Source organism: Myotis davidii, unplaced genomic scaffold, assembly GCF_000327345.1.
Source record: "Myotis davidii unplaced genomic scaffold, ASM32734v1 scaffold663, whole genome shotgun sequence".
In the NCBI taxonomy this organism is placed as follows: domain Eukaryota; kingdom Metazoa; phylum Chordata; class Mammalia; order Chiroptera; family Vespertilionidae; genus Myotis; species Myotis davidii.
In genome coordinates this window covers 1,771,861-1,783,965 of record NW_006295816.1, presented here as the reverse complement: position 1 = coordinate 1,783,965, position 12,105 = coordinate 1,771,861, and the positions used below count along the sequence as shown (strand labels likewise).

Here is a 12,105-nt window from a genome sequence, read left to right as displayed (position 1 = left end):
TATTCCGCTCCCTTCCTCTTTGTAAAAAAATCAGTAAAATATATATATGTTTTTAAAAAGATCTTGCCTGGGAAGCATGAACCCACCCGCTGTGTTCACCAGACCTGCTCCCTCAGATGAGCACTTGTTCCGATCGAGGGCACACGCACTTTCTGAGCAGCACTTCACAACGTACGAAAATGTGGAAAATTGGGTCTCTGAATGGTTTGCCTCAAACAAAAAAAGTTCTATTGGAATGGTCTCCACAAATTACCTGAAAGATGGGGGAATGTGTAGCTAGCGATGGGCATTACATTGAACAAAGCACTTTTGCTGTTTCTCTTGAAATTAATGTGTTTTCTTTGATGACAAAATACGCATTATTAACCGATAAATGGTCAATCCGCATTATTAACCAGTAAGTGGTCAATCCGCATTATTAACTGGTTAATGGTCAATCCGCATTATTAACCGGTTAATGGTCAATCCGCATTATTAACCGGTTAATGGTCAATCCGCATTATTAACCGGTTAATGGTCAATCCGCATTATTAACCGGTTAATGGTCAATCCGCATTATTAACCGGTAGAGGGTCAATCCGCATTATTAACCGGTAGAGGGCCAATCCGCATTATTAACCGGTAGAGGGTCAATCTGCATTATTAGCCGGTACACGGAGCAGCCGCTGCCTCCAGGGCTGACACAGATGCTCCAGGGAGAGTGCTGCCTGAGCTGGGATGGAGCCGGTACAGGTCGTGGGGGAGAGGCGCTGGCCTGCCTGGGGCAGGGTGTCTGGTGCCGCCCTGGCGGGCCCTCGCAGTTCCCCTCGCACCCGTGGCCGTCGCCTTCTAGGATGAGGGAGGCGAGCGCTGTTGACGGTCTTTCTCCCCCCCGTTGATATGATGAGTCACATCATCAACCTTGCATTTCCATTTGTCATGTTGTATTATTTTTTCTATGTCATCGGATTTGTTTTGCTAAACATTTTTAAAGGATTTTTGTGTCTTTGTTCACAAAAGATATTCGTCTATAATATTTTGCATTTCTCTCTCTTATGGCAAGTTTCCTTTTAGATTTTGTTATCAGCGCTACCTGAATTCATAAAACAAGTTAGAAAGTGTTTTTTCTCTCTCTGTTTTCTGAAAATGTACAATATTAGTGTTGTTTCTTTTTTAAATGTTTGGTAGAATTCACTAGTGAAACCTGTGTCTGGAGTGTTCTTTGGAAAGATTTTTGATAAATTTCTTAATAGATATAAGGCTATTCAGATTTTATATTTTACCTTGTGTCAGTTTTGGTAAGTTGTATTTTTTGAGGACTTTTTCTATTTCGTCTAGGTGGTTGAACTTACTGATACTCAGTTGTTCATGATGTTACCTTGTTTTGAATGCCTGTGGGAATTGTAGTGATACCCCTCTCTCATAGTGCTCGTTTGTGTGTCTTGACTCCCAGACTCCTGGGAGCTCTGCATGTTCAGGCTTTCAGTTCCTTTTTAAAAAAAAGAATATATATATATTTTTTTTATTGATTTCAGAGAAGAAGAGAGGGAGAGAGAGAATCATTGATGAGCTGCTTCCTGCACGCCCCCCACTGGGGATTGAGCCTGTGCCCTGACCGGGAATCGAACCGTGACCTCCTGTTTCATAGGTCGACGCTCAACCACTGAGTGTCTTTTCAGTTCTTTATGTCACAGGAGGGTCAGGAAAGGAAGCTGAGAGAACGAAGAGATTTGGAACTGCTTTGAAGGAATGATGCTTCTTTGAAGACATCAGTCACTACACTTTCCTCAGTGGGGAAGTTGTTATGGTTTGTGTGGTGGAGTTAGTCCCGGTCTCTCCGGAACGCGGGTTCTCTGTGAAGTAGGTGGAAGTGTGTGCCTGCCGTTTAAAGGTGCTTAAATGTAATCCTGGTGTCTTACGAGGGTAGAGCAGAGCGATAAGCTAATCTGCTGGAAGCAGTTAAACTCTTGTGGTTTGAGGCGTTAAACAGGTCGTTTACCTCCGTGACAGCTCAGCTCCTACGTTCACTAGCTGCGTGTTGCTCATCTGCGTGGACCTCAATCTACGCAACGGGTGCTCCAACCGGTCACTGTGTGTGGTGCTGCTGGAGGGCAGCCTGGGTCCCTGGCCTGGCCCTCTGAACGTCTGACTGTCGCCCGGGAGCGGGGAAGGCCTCGCAGGAGGACAGGAGCCGGGGAGCCTGAGCACGGGCCTCGCGGGAGAGAACCTGTGTGTGCGGAGCAGCAGGCGCCTCCGGAAGAGCAGAGCTGAGCGGAGCCGGTGTGGTGGGCACTCACTGTGTCCCGGCGACAGTGGGCGCATCGCAGTCCGCGGCCACGGCTGAGGAGTTGGTCTTTGGTCGTGTTTTCAGATCGTCTGCAGAGTGGATGGTGCCAAGATGTGTGAGCGCGTGACTTCGCTGCCGGAGGAGGCTCTGGGCTGCGGCCATACCTGGTTTATAGGCGTGGCCTCTTGGCGCCCCTTTTAAAATAGTGCAGACTCGGTTATTTAAAGCCCTTTTGGAGTTCTAGCGGTTTTGTGATATCATTGAGGCGCATAGGAGAGACGGGAGCTATTTCTTGGTGTCGTCATTCCGTAACGTGGAGAGCCCTCATGCTCCGAGCTGGGAGTCTCTCCCGGGAGGGTTCTGACAAGCTCAGTGCGGCGGCCAGAGGTTCAGCTTCACCTCCCGGTGCAGGAGGCTCCTTTCCACAGGGGGCCTCTCTAATAGCGACCCTGTGGGGAGCGCAGGTGCAGGTAGCAGGTTTGTACCAGGCATGACCTCCAGTTCTAAACCCAGAGTTATAGCTACTAGACATTCGGGCGAGGGACAAGAATTGCTGTTCTTTTGTTTCTCTTCTGAAATTAAGCAGCCTCTATTAAAACAATGTCACCGAGGGAAATGCCATAGGGCGGACCATCAGTTTCCCAGCCACTTCGCGTGTGCTCACCCGCCTCGGCCTCCCCTTAGCTGGGCTACACGGGGACGGAGGGGAGAAAGGGAACGGAGTGACCAGCCACAGCAGAAACCTGGGTTGGGAGAGCAGGCCTGGTCCTGTCCCTTCGCATCTTTCTTTCACTTGCGCCGAAGCTTCTCTTTCAGTTTGGGGTCTTCAGTGGGACGGGCAGTATGAGATATGGAGGCCAAGATGTTCCCCATTCTATATCTTGGCTAATATGCAAATCGTCCCCTCGGAAATTCAACCGGGAGTTCGACCGCCTGCTATGATGTGCGCTGACCACCAGGGGGAGGCATGGAACAAAGAAAGGCCTGGCCGGCAGCCACTAGGAACCCTACCTGTGCATGAGTTTTGTGCATTGGTCCTCTGCATACATATTTCAGAGAGGAAGGGAGAGGGAGAGAGAGAGACATCCATGATGAGAAAGAATCATGGATTGGCTGCCTCCTGCACACTCCCCACTAGGGATCCAGCCTGCAACCCGGGCATGTGCCCTGACTGGGAATCGAACACTGACCTCCTGGTTCATAGGTCAGTGCTCAACCATTGAGCCACACCAGCCGGGCTAAAATTTTTAAATTGATTTGGAGAGACAGAGAGAGAAACATTGATGCGAGAGTGAAATATAGAACGGCTGCCTCTGGTTGCCCCAGGATGCCCCCTACTAGGGATTGAGCCCAAAACCCAACATGTGCCCTGACTGGGAATTGAGTTGGCAACCTTGGGGTGCATTGGACATGCCCAACCAAGTGAGCTGCTCCAGGCAGGGCCACACAGCCTCATTGTAAGTGTCTGTGGTTTTCTGTTCCTCTCAGAACCATTTATCCCGTCCTCCCACGCGTGCTTTCTGGGTTTGCCGTGTTCAGATTCACCTGTGAACAGCTAGGCCGAGACTTCCCTGACTCGGTGTGGCTCCCGGGAGTGTGTAGTCGCAGCGCAGACGGTCCCGTGGCTCCTCGTTCAGAACCATCCCATTCAGCCGTGAGCGGACAGCACTTCAGGCAGAAGGAGGGACACCTTTGTTCCCCGCTCTTCGGGTCGTCTCATTTTGATTCCCCTGGATCAGTGGGACCTGTGTTTAAAATTCTGCCCCAATCCTGCCCTTTCCCCACTCATTCCAGCACAGTTGAGAAAGGTACTTTCAAAAGGATCTTTGCTAAAATGTGTGTGTGTGTGTGTGTATGGAAGCACAGGTTTCTAATTTTTATAAATCCAGTAAAAACAGGAAAGGGGTTCACTGCATTCTAGCTTTTCTCTTTGCCCTAAATTATTTCTGTTCTGGTTGTTTCTTGATGGGCCTCCTGCCAGCTCCCATTCCTCCTCGCTCCTGTTTGCTCTGAGCCCGGTGTTCTCAGGAGGATGTCTTCGCCCGTGGCCCTTTGAGAGGACCCAGGAGTCTAAACAATTCTTCATCTCTTCTCTGAGGACAAACAACAAAATGGATCCCTGTAAGCCTTTCCCCGTCTCCTTGTTTCAAACCCAGATTGCTCTCGGCCTCTGCACACACCTCTGGTTTCTAGGTGAGGAGCGTGCCAGGCCCTGGTAGATGGGAAGGGCAGGCTCAAGGTGGCAGCCTTCTTCCTGTGGAAACACCCCTGTATTTCCATCCTCAGAGGAGGAGTTTGTGAGCACCTGCTTCCAACAGGCGGTCCACGTGGGGAAGGATGGTCTTCGCCCCTGAGCTGCCTGCGGTCAGTGCCCACCGCCTCGCGGGGAAAAGCACGCGTGGCCTGGCTTCGGGAGGCGTGGGCTCTGGCTGACGAGCCTTAGAGCAGCGCTCGCCAACCTCCGGGCCTCCCGGGCCACCAGGGGTCGCGGGGCACCAGTTGGCGACGGCTGCTCTAGAGAACACACAGCCTTCATGTTCGTTTTCTCTGGCTTGTGCGCCCGTGAATTTAAGGGCACTCGCTGTCTTTCCTGTCAGAGTCTGTGAGCTCATTGTTTCTGAAATTCGCTTTCATAAAGCCCGGAACTGTACACCGGCGTGGGCGCTGTTCTTTCCTAATAGAATGACGTATCGGCCCGTTGTGTTCTTTTTGCTATTTTGACCTTGGATTATATCAGAGAGTAAAAAACAAACTAAAGATACATTATTGCCAGAATTTTACCTAGCATTCTGGACTAACCAAGTTTAAATTTAATTTTTAAAAAACTAAAATACATTTTGTATGATTTTGAAAGGGCATGAGACTGTTGTTATGGGTATGTTTAACTTCAGAAGAGGTAGTGGAAATCTTGGAGTTATAAACTATTTCTTACGAACATTTGAGGAAATTTTCAAGCATACCTGTGGAATGTGAAGGCACCAAGGATGCTTCCCTTTATAAAAAGATTGCATATCACACTCAAGTGGTTAATTTGAGGCTATAACAATAGGTTGGCCACCGAATTTGGAATTCCAACCAGACTTCTTGGAATGCGAGTCTGCTGGTCTGCGTGCGGAGTGTGCCCGAGCCTGTCCCTCTAGGGACGTGGTGACCAGGTATTGTCTTGTGTGGGGCTGCGCCTGCCTTGTGCTAAATAGCCCTGACCTTGATCGCGCCCATGTCTGAGGGCAGGCGCTCGCCGCCAGGGCTTTTGTTCGTTGCCACTTTCTAGGCTCACCCTGTTGTTGAATTAAAGCAAACAAACTTCTTACGTTGTCTTTTCTAAATTTGGTTGGAATTCTTTGATGTGGTTCATCCTTAATTATTGAGATTATCTGTATGTTTGCCTACTTCCCCCTTGTTCTCTTTGGTATTTTTAATAAAACTGCTCGCATCCTCTTCCTAGGCCAGTGATGCGAACCTATGACACGCTGTCAGAGGTGACACGCGAACTCATTTTTTTGGTTGATTTTTCTGTTAAATGGCATTTAAATATATAAAATAAATATCAAAAATATAAGTCTTTGTTTTACTGTGGTTGCAAAGATCAAAAAATTTCTATATGTGACACGGCACCAGAGTGAAGTTAGGGTTTTTCAAAATGCTGACACGCCGAGCTCAGAAGGTTCGCCATCACTGGCCTAGGCTTTTCCCTTCCATATTTTGTTTAGTTGCTATTGTTGTTATTCTTATCCAGGCACATTTAAAACTGTTTCTTTCATCTGTCATCTTTTTGAGTCCAAATGCAGAATTTTGCCTTTTCTTTGTGTGTGGATTTGGAATTCTGTCCTGTGGCCAACATGCCTTGTCCTCTGGAAAGCCACCTCTTGGTTCTGGTCACGGCCCTAGGTTAGCCTGTAAACATTTTTTTATTTACAGCCCTAATAGGGAAAAGAAAAGAAAGAACTTGTCCTTCACAAACATTCTTTCATGTTATATACTTAGCACCCTCCCGCACACATCTGTAACAAACATCACATACATGCAGTCATTTACCAGCTGTTTTTATCGTGTGGATACCATGTGCCAGACACTACTCCAGCATTTAGGAGAAGATATAGTAGTGACCTGAACAGACAGTCTTTCCTTCGTGAGGTGACATCATAATAAAAATACACACATTATCGATAAATAACATATATATTATGTCAGAAGAGGGGAAGTGCCACGAAAAAGCAGAATAAGTAGAGCAGGTTAAGGGGCGTCCACGTGTGTTTGCAGTTCAAACTTAAAGAGAAAGACATTTGAGCTGACCCTCTTTCTCAGTGCTCTTGAAGAAAGCGAATGAGGTAGCCACGTGGGTATCTGGGGGGAGAACGGTCCAGGCAGAAGGCAAGGCAGGTGCAAAGCCATCGAGGGCGAAGTATGCCATGTGCCAGCCGGTGTGACCGAGTCAGGTGAGGAGCAGTGGGAGAGGGCTAGGAAACCTGACCGGGGAGGACGGGGTGGGAGGACCACAGGTCTTGTGGGATCTCGTAGGCTCTGGACTTGGACTGGGACTTTGGCTGAAATAGGGTGAGACTGCAGGGTTTTGAACCGGGAAGTCACATGCTCTGACTCTGTCCTGGCCCTCGGGGCTGCTGTGTTGGATCTCTTACTGGTTGTGTGCGGAGGGTGTGAGTCGGGTCGGGGGGAAGTATGGCACCAAGCTAGGCTTTCCTTTTCCAAAACAGACACTTTGAACAAGACTAAGTGGGGTTTTGACGAAATCATGTTGGGGTGGAAATGACTTGACCCAGTAGATGATTCATAGGCCCTAAATGTAAGACGTGGATTTAGCCCTTTTTGCCGCAGCGAGATTCCTGTTACGCTCACAATGTGCTTTTATTCATTGGGGCCTTCTGCAGTTATTTAATTCAGTCCAACAAACCTTCTTTTTAGCACTTCCTCTGTGCCAGGAACGACCTTGGGTCCTGGAGGGAGGTGAGAGGGGATGGTTTGGTGGTGGTGACAGACGAGTAAATAGACGCAGTGCAATGCTGTTGTGAGGGTCGGCACCGGCTGCCTTAGGAGCCACACGGGGTGTCCAGGACCCCTGTTAGGAACAGTGGAGTCTGGGGAAGCCCTGGGCACAGGAAGCCCCGATCCTGGAGGAGATCTGGGAAGTAGAGGCCAAAGAGGCGCTGCCTGAAAGCCCTGCGGATCCGCCTGGAGGAGTGGAGGGGAGTGGAGTGGAGGGCGCGTCTCTTTGTGGACAGCAGTGGGATGGGCGTAGCTTCCTGGCAGCTTGGGGTTAAGGCAGCTGCACCAGCGTTCTGGTGCCGCCCGTTTCGCCCGTGGGTATGAGGTTCAGGAAAAACCATATTCTTGCTCTACACATATTTTGTTTTTCAGTCTTGAACTTTCAGGTGTAGTCTTGCCAGTACCTTCCTAGCTTTAAAAATATATTCAGGCCCTAGCTGGTTTGGCTCAGTGGATAGAGCGTCGGCCTGTGGACTGAAGGGTCCCAGGTTCGATTCTGGTCAAGGGCACATCCCCAGGTTGCAGGCTTGATCCCCAATGGGGGGCGTGCAGGGGGCAGCCACTCAATGATTCTCATCATTGGTGTTCCTACCTCTCTCCCCCTCACCCTTCCTCTCTGAAATCAATAAAAAAATATTTTAAAAAAAGAAGATATTCAGTAGTCAGGAAGGTGTCACTACTTTAACTTTCTTGAGAGAAAATTGCCATTACAAGGAGGGTCTTTGAGGACAAAGAGCTTTTCCTTGTCCCACTGGTTGGTATAAAGGCAGCGGAAAGGAAGGCCGGAGGTGCTGGACTTGGCCCGAACTTGGTAACATCTGAAGCCCGAGTTCCTTTATGATTCTGCCGCTCAACCAGGAGTGCTTCCCCGCCGGGGCGTGGCACCTTCAGCAGAAAAGTCAGGAACCCGGTGTGACCTGATTTCTGGGGCAGAAACCCTGTCCAGCTCTGGTCATGGTGGGAGGTCTGGGCGGGAGGAGTTCGTGCTGCTTCTGGGTTTTGTCCTGAGCTCTTCTGTGAAGAGCAGGGACAGTGCTTTCCTGATGGCGGTCACATACTTGGCGGCTCTGAAACCACATCCTTTCGAGAGCTTCGAGGGGCCTGAGAGCTGGCAGAGGGAGGGAATGTGGGCTGTTGTGCGGAAAAGGGAGCTGGAGGCCAGCATGCACCTCGGCTGCCTCCCCACAGCAGCCCCAGCAGACACTGAGCTGGGACTAGCTGGCCGGGTGCTTGACTCTCTTCCCCTCCCTCCCCTCCCCCTTTCTGCGCAGACTCAGACCTGCGTTCCGCGCGCAGGCCCTCCACCCCGCGCTGCTCCGGTGGCCCATGAGCCGCGTCCTCTGCCCCCGGTGCGCGACGGGCCCCCAACGCGATGTGTGTTTGTCAAACCATGGAAGTGGGGCAGTGCGGCAAGAGCGCGAGTCTGGCCGGAGACCGCGGGGTCCTCCTGGAGCCCTTCATCCACCAGGTGGGCGGCCACAGCAGCATGATGCGCTACGACGACCACACGGTGTGCAAGCCCCTCATCTCCCGGGAGCAGCGCTTCTACGAGTCCCTCCCGCCCGAAATGAAGGAGTTCACCCCCGAGTACAAAGGTCAGTCCCTGCGCTGGAGCCCTCAGCTCGGGTTCCTGCCGGCGACCCTGGGCGGCTGTGTCTCAGGACAGCTCATCCCACAGCCTCAGGGGACTCATCGAGGGGCAGGCCCTGGGGCCATGCGGGCCAGTGGGCGGAGAGGCGCACCTTCCTGGCCCAGGGGAGGGAGGATGGTGCTCCCGGGCTGCGGGCCGGGGCCTGGGGCCGTCTGTGCTGCAGGAGGCCCCTGTGGACTCGGAAGCCGACCTCTGAACACCCTCTCTCAGGGACTTACTTGAAAACCTGTTCCAATAGGGAGCCAACCAAGCGCGAGGCAACAGCGTGCCGTCTGCACACCTTTGTTGACGCGCTGCCTGTTTCCCACAGGGGTGGTGTCTGTCTGTTTTGAGGGGGACAGTGATGGTTACATCAACTTAGTGGCCTACCCTTACGTGGAAAGCGAGACGGTGGAGGACGACACGCCAGAGCGGGAGCAGCCGCGGCGCAAGCACTCCCGCCGGAGCCTGCACCGGTCGGGCAGCGGCAGCGACCACAAGGAGGAGAAAGCCAGCCTGCCCTTCGAGACCACCGAGAGGTGAGGGGCGGGCAGATCCTGCCACCGGCTGCTTCGAGGGCAGTAGGTCGAGTTGGGGGAAGTGGCTGTTGGTCTTGGGCCACCCATGTAGGTGTGACCTGTCCCGTGTGTCATATCACCTGGTGACTTCTGGGTGGGCCGGGGTTGGTGGGCAAAGAAGCCAGCTTTGTGGCTCTTGAAGGGATCGCAGAAAGGCACCCACGAATGGCTCGGCAGTGCCCTCCCCAGAAGAAAAGGGGACTTGTGTCACGCTGAGAGGGCTCCTCCACTTCCCGTTAAAGGACCAGATCGCTGCCAGCGCCACCCTATTGGGGTCGTTGCGGCTGGGGGGAGGACAGAGACATTGACGTCACTGTAGCCGCCGCCCCCACCCCTGCCATTGCCGGGACGCCTCGCCTGCGTGGCTCTGCTCTGCGTGGCAGTGCGGCAACGCCCCTGTGGTCACTCCCAGCAGAGCCTTGCATGAGGCTGTGGTCACGTCCTGATATTTTCCGCGGGGTCGTCTTCTCACCAAAAGCCTGTGAGGCCTGACTGACCTGAGGAAGGAAGTCCCTTCCTCGCTGGTGGCCTGCTTTCCTCCCCCTGCGCCCTGGCCTGCTCTTCCCCTCTGATGTCTCCTCTTGCAGGCCTGATAGAGGCGCCATTCATGGGTGTCATGTCACATGGGCCGTGCGGAGTTAAGGAGAGTCTGCCATCGATGCCGCAGACTCTACACTCGAAAGGGTGGTCCCCCATGTCCTTGACATGGCATCCGTGTTCCCGTTTTAAGTGTGAAAACACACACTCACCAGTTCCTGTGTTTAAAATTGTAGTCAAATGCACATCACGAAACTCGCTGCCTTCCCCTTCCCCGCGTGCAGCGAGCGGCATCAGCCCCGCCACTGTCTGCTGCTTCTCCCTGTGGACTTGAGCTCCTCACATGCGTGGGGCACACAGTGGTTCTCCTTTGTGTGTGGCTTATCTCAGCTTGGTGCCTCCAGGCTGTAACTGTATGGGCATCTCCTGCGTGGATACACCACGTTTTGTCTGCCCGTCCAGCCATGCCGGCACGGGCTGCCGCCGCTCCGGTTCACTGTGCTGCGCTGTGAACATGATCCAAGCATCCGAGTTCCCGTGTCGGTTCTGTAGGTGTAGCCGCGGGGGGGATTGCTGCACCCGTGAGAGTTCTGTGGTGAACTTGGTGCGGAGCGGCTGCCCCATTTCCCTTCCCTCCAGCGGAGCCGAGGGCCGGCCTCTTCACCTGCTCCCCTCAGGGTCGTGTGTGAGAGAGCAGCCTTCCGAGGGGGTGAAGTGCTTTCTCCATCACCTGGTTTCATGCAGAGGAGTGTTTCTCAGACGTTCTTAGACGCAGGAAGGCCACTCGGAGCCATCGACTCGCCTTTAGGTGCTCGGCCCCGTGCGCCACTGCAGGCGGCGTGGGGGCAGGGGAGGCGCCCACCCTGTGCACTGAGACGGGTGTCTGTTCTCTCCCCAGCTCTCAGGAGGCCAAGAGCCCGAAGGCGGAGCTGCACAGCCACTCGGACGTCCCTTTCCAAATGCTGGATGGCAACAGCGGCCTGAGCTCCGAAAAGATCAGCCACAACCCCTGGAGCCTGCGCTGCCACAAGCAGCAGCTGAGCCGCATGCGCTCCGAGTCCAAGGACCGGAAGCTCTACAGTATCCTTGTGGCTGCTCTTAGCCGCGTCTGCGGGCTGCCCTGTCGGGGGCCCTCAGTGCCACGGCCAGACCTCTGTGCTCGGGCTCCCCCGATCCCACCTCCCTCCCCATAGGCCCCCTCTCCTCCTCCTGTCGGCAGCATGCCGTGTTCCTGCTTTGGGGGAATGTTGAGACTGAATCTCAAACTTCCTCTCTCTCTCAAACCAGTAAGCAGCCCGCCCTTGGTGGGGGTTACAGGGAAGGTGCTGAGACAGTGGGGTCAGCTGAAAACATGGACAGAAAGGGCAGGAGTCCGGGCCACAGAGCCATTTGAGCTGAAGGGCCTAGAAGTACCAAGGGATGTGTCTTAAATGTGTAGTCCACGGGTTTGCAGTGAAGTCAGAAAACGGCATGATCGAGCTGTAAACCAGGTGCTTCTCGAGACTCCTCTGGGAATGCTAATCCGGTTTCTCATCCTTACGGCAGCGCCGTGACCATGTCTCCTCCAGTCCAGGCCAGGCGAGGCCCTGGCGGCCAGGGCAGGGGGTGTGGCTGGCTTCCTGGCGGGGCAGGGATGTGTAGACTGCCGGAATCTCCTTTAGTTTGTATATGCCTGCAAGACACATGTAAAGAATGAAAAGTGGCCGAAACCGGTTTGGCTCAGTGGATAGAGCGTCGCCCTGCGGACTGAAGGGTCCCGGGTTCGATTCCGGTCAAGGGCACGTACCTGGGTTGCGGGTACATCCCCAGTGGGAGATGTGCAGGAGGCAGCTGATCGATGTTTCTCTCTCATCGATGTTTCTAACTCTCTATCTCTCTCCCTTCCTCTCTGTAAAAAATCAATAAAAAATATTAAAAAAAAAAAAAAGAATGAAAAGTGATGAGTTCAGCAGAGGTGGTCTGTGCACAGTGGAATAGCACTCGGCCGTAACAGGAACGGCAGTCTGTTAGCTGCAGTACAGAGGGACCGAGAGGACCTTTTGCTAAGTGAGAGCCAGGCACAGAACGGGCCCTGTGACTCCACTACCCGAAGG

General features: G+C 53.0%; 1 protein-coding gene across 2 annotated transcripts in view; it reads left to right on the top strand.

Moving 5' to 3' along the window:
- Window positions 1–4,325: 4,325 nt before the first annotated feature.
- IP6K1 (inositol hexakisphosphate kinase 1) overlaps window positions 4,326–12,105 on the top strand; it is a 12,669-nt gene continuing 4,889 nt past the window's right edge. The window contains exons 1-4 of one of the 2 annotated variants that reach the window (XM_015568339.1): window positions 4,326–4,459; window positions 4,555–4,630; window positions 8,539–8,862; window positions 10,911–11,092. In XM_015568339.1, coding sequence (XP_015423825.1) covers window positions 4,378–4,459; window positions 4,555–4,630; window positions 8,539–8,862; window positions 10,911–11,092 — 664 coding nt within the window. In that variant the 5' untranslated portion in view covers window positions 4,326–4,377. Of the gene's footprint in view, window positions 4,460–4,554; window positions 4,631–8,538; window positions 8,863–9,228; window positions 9,437–10,910; window positions 11,093–12,105 lie in introns of those variants that run through there. The other variant, XM_006770452.2, reaches the window with a different exon arrangement.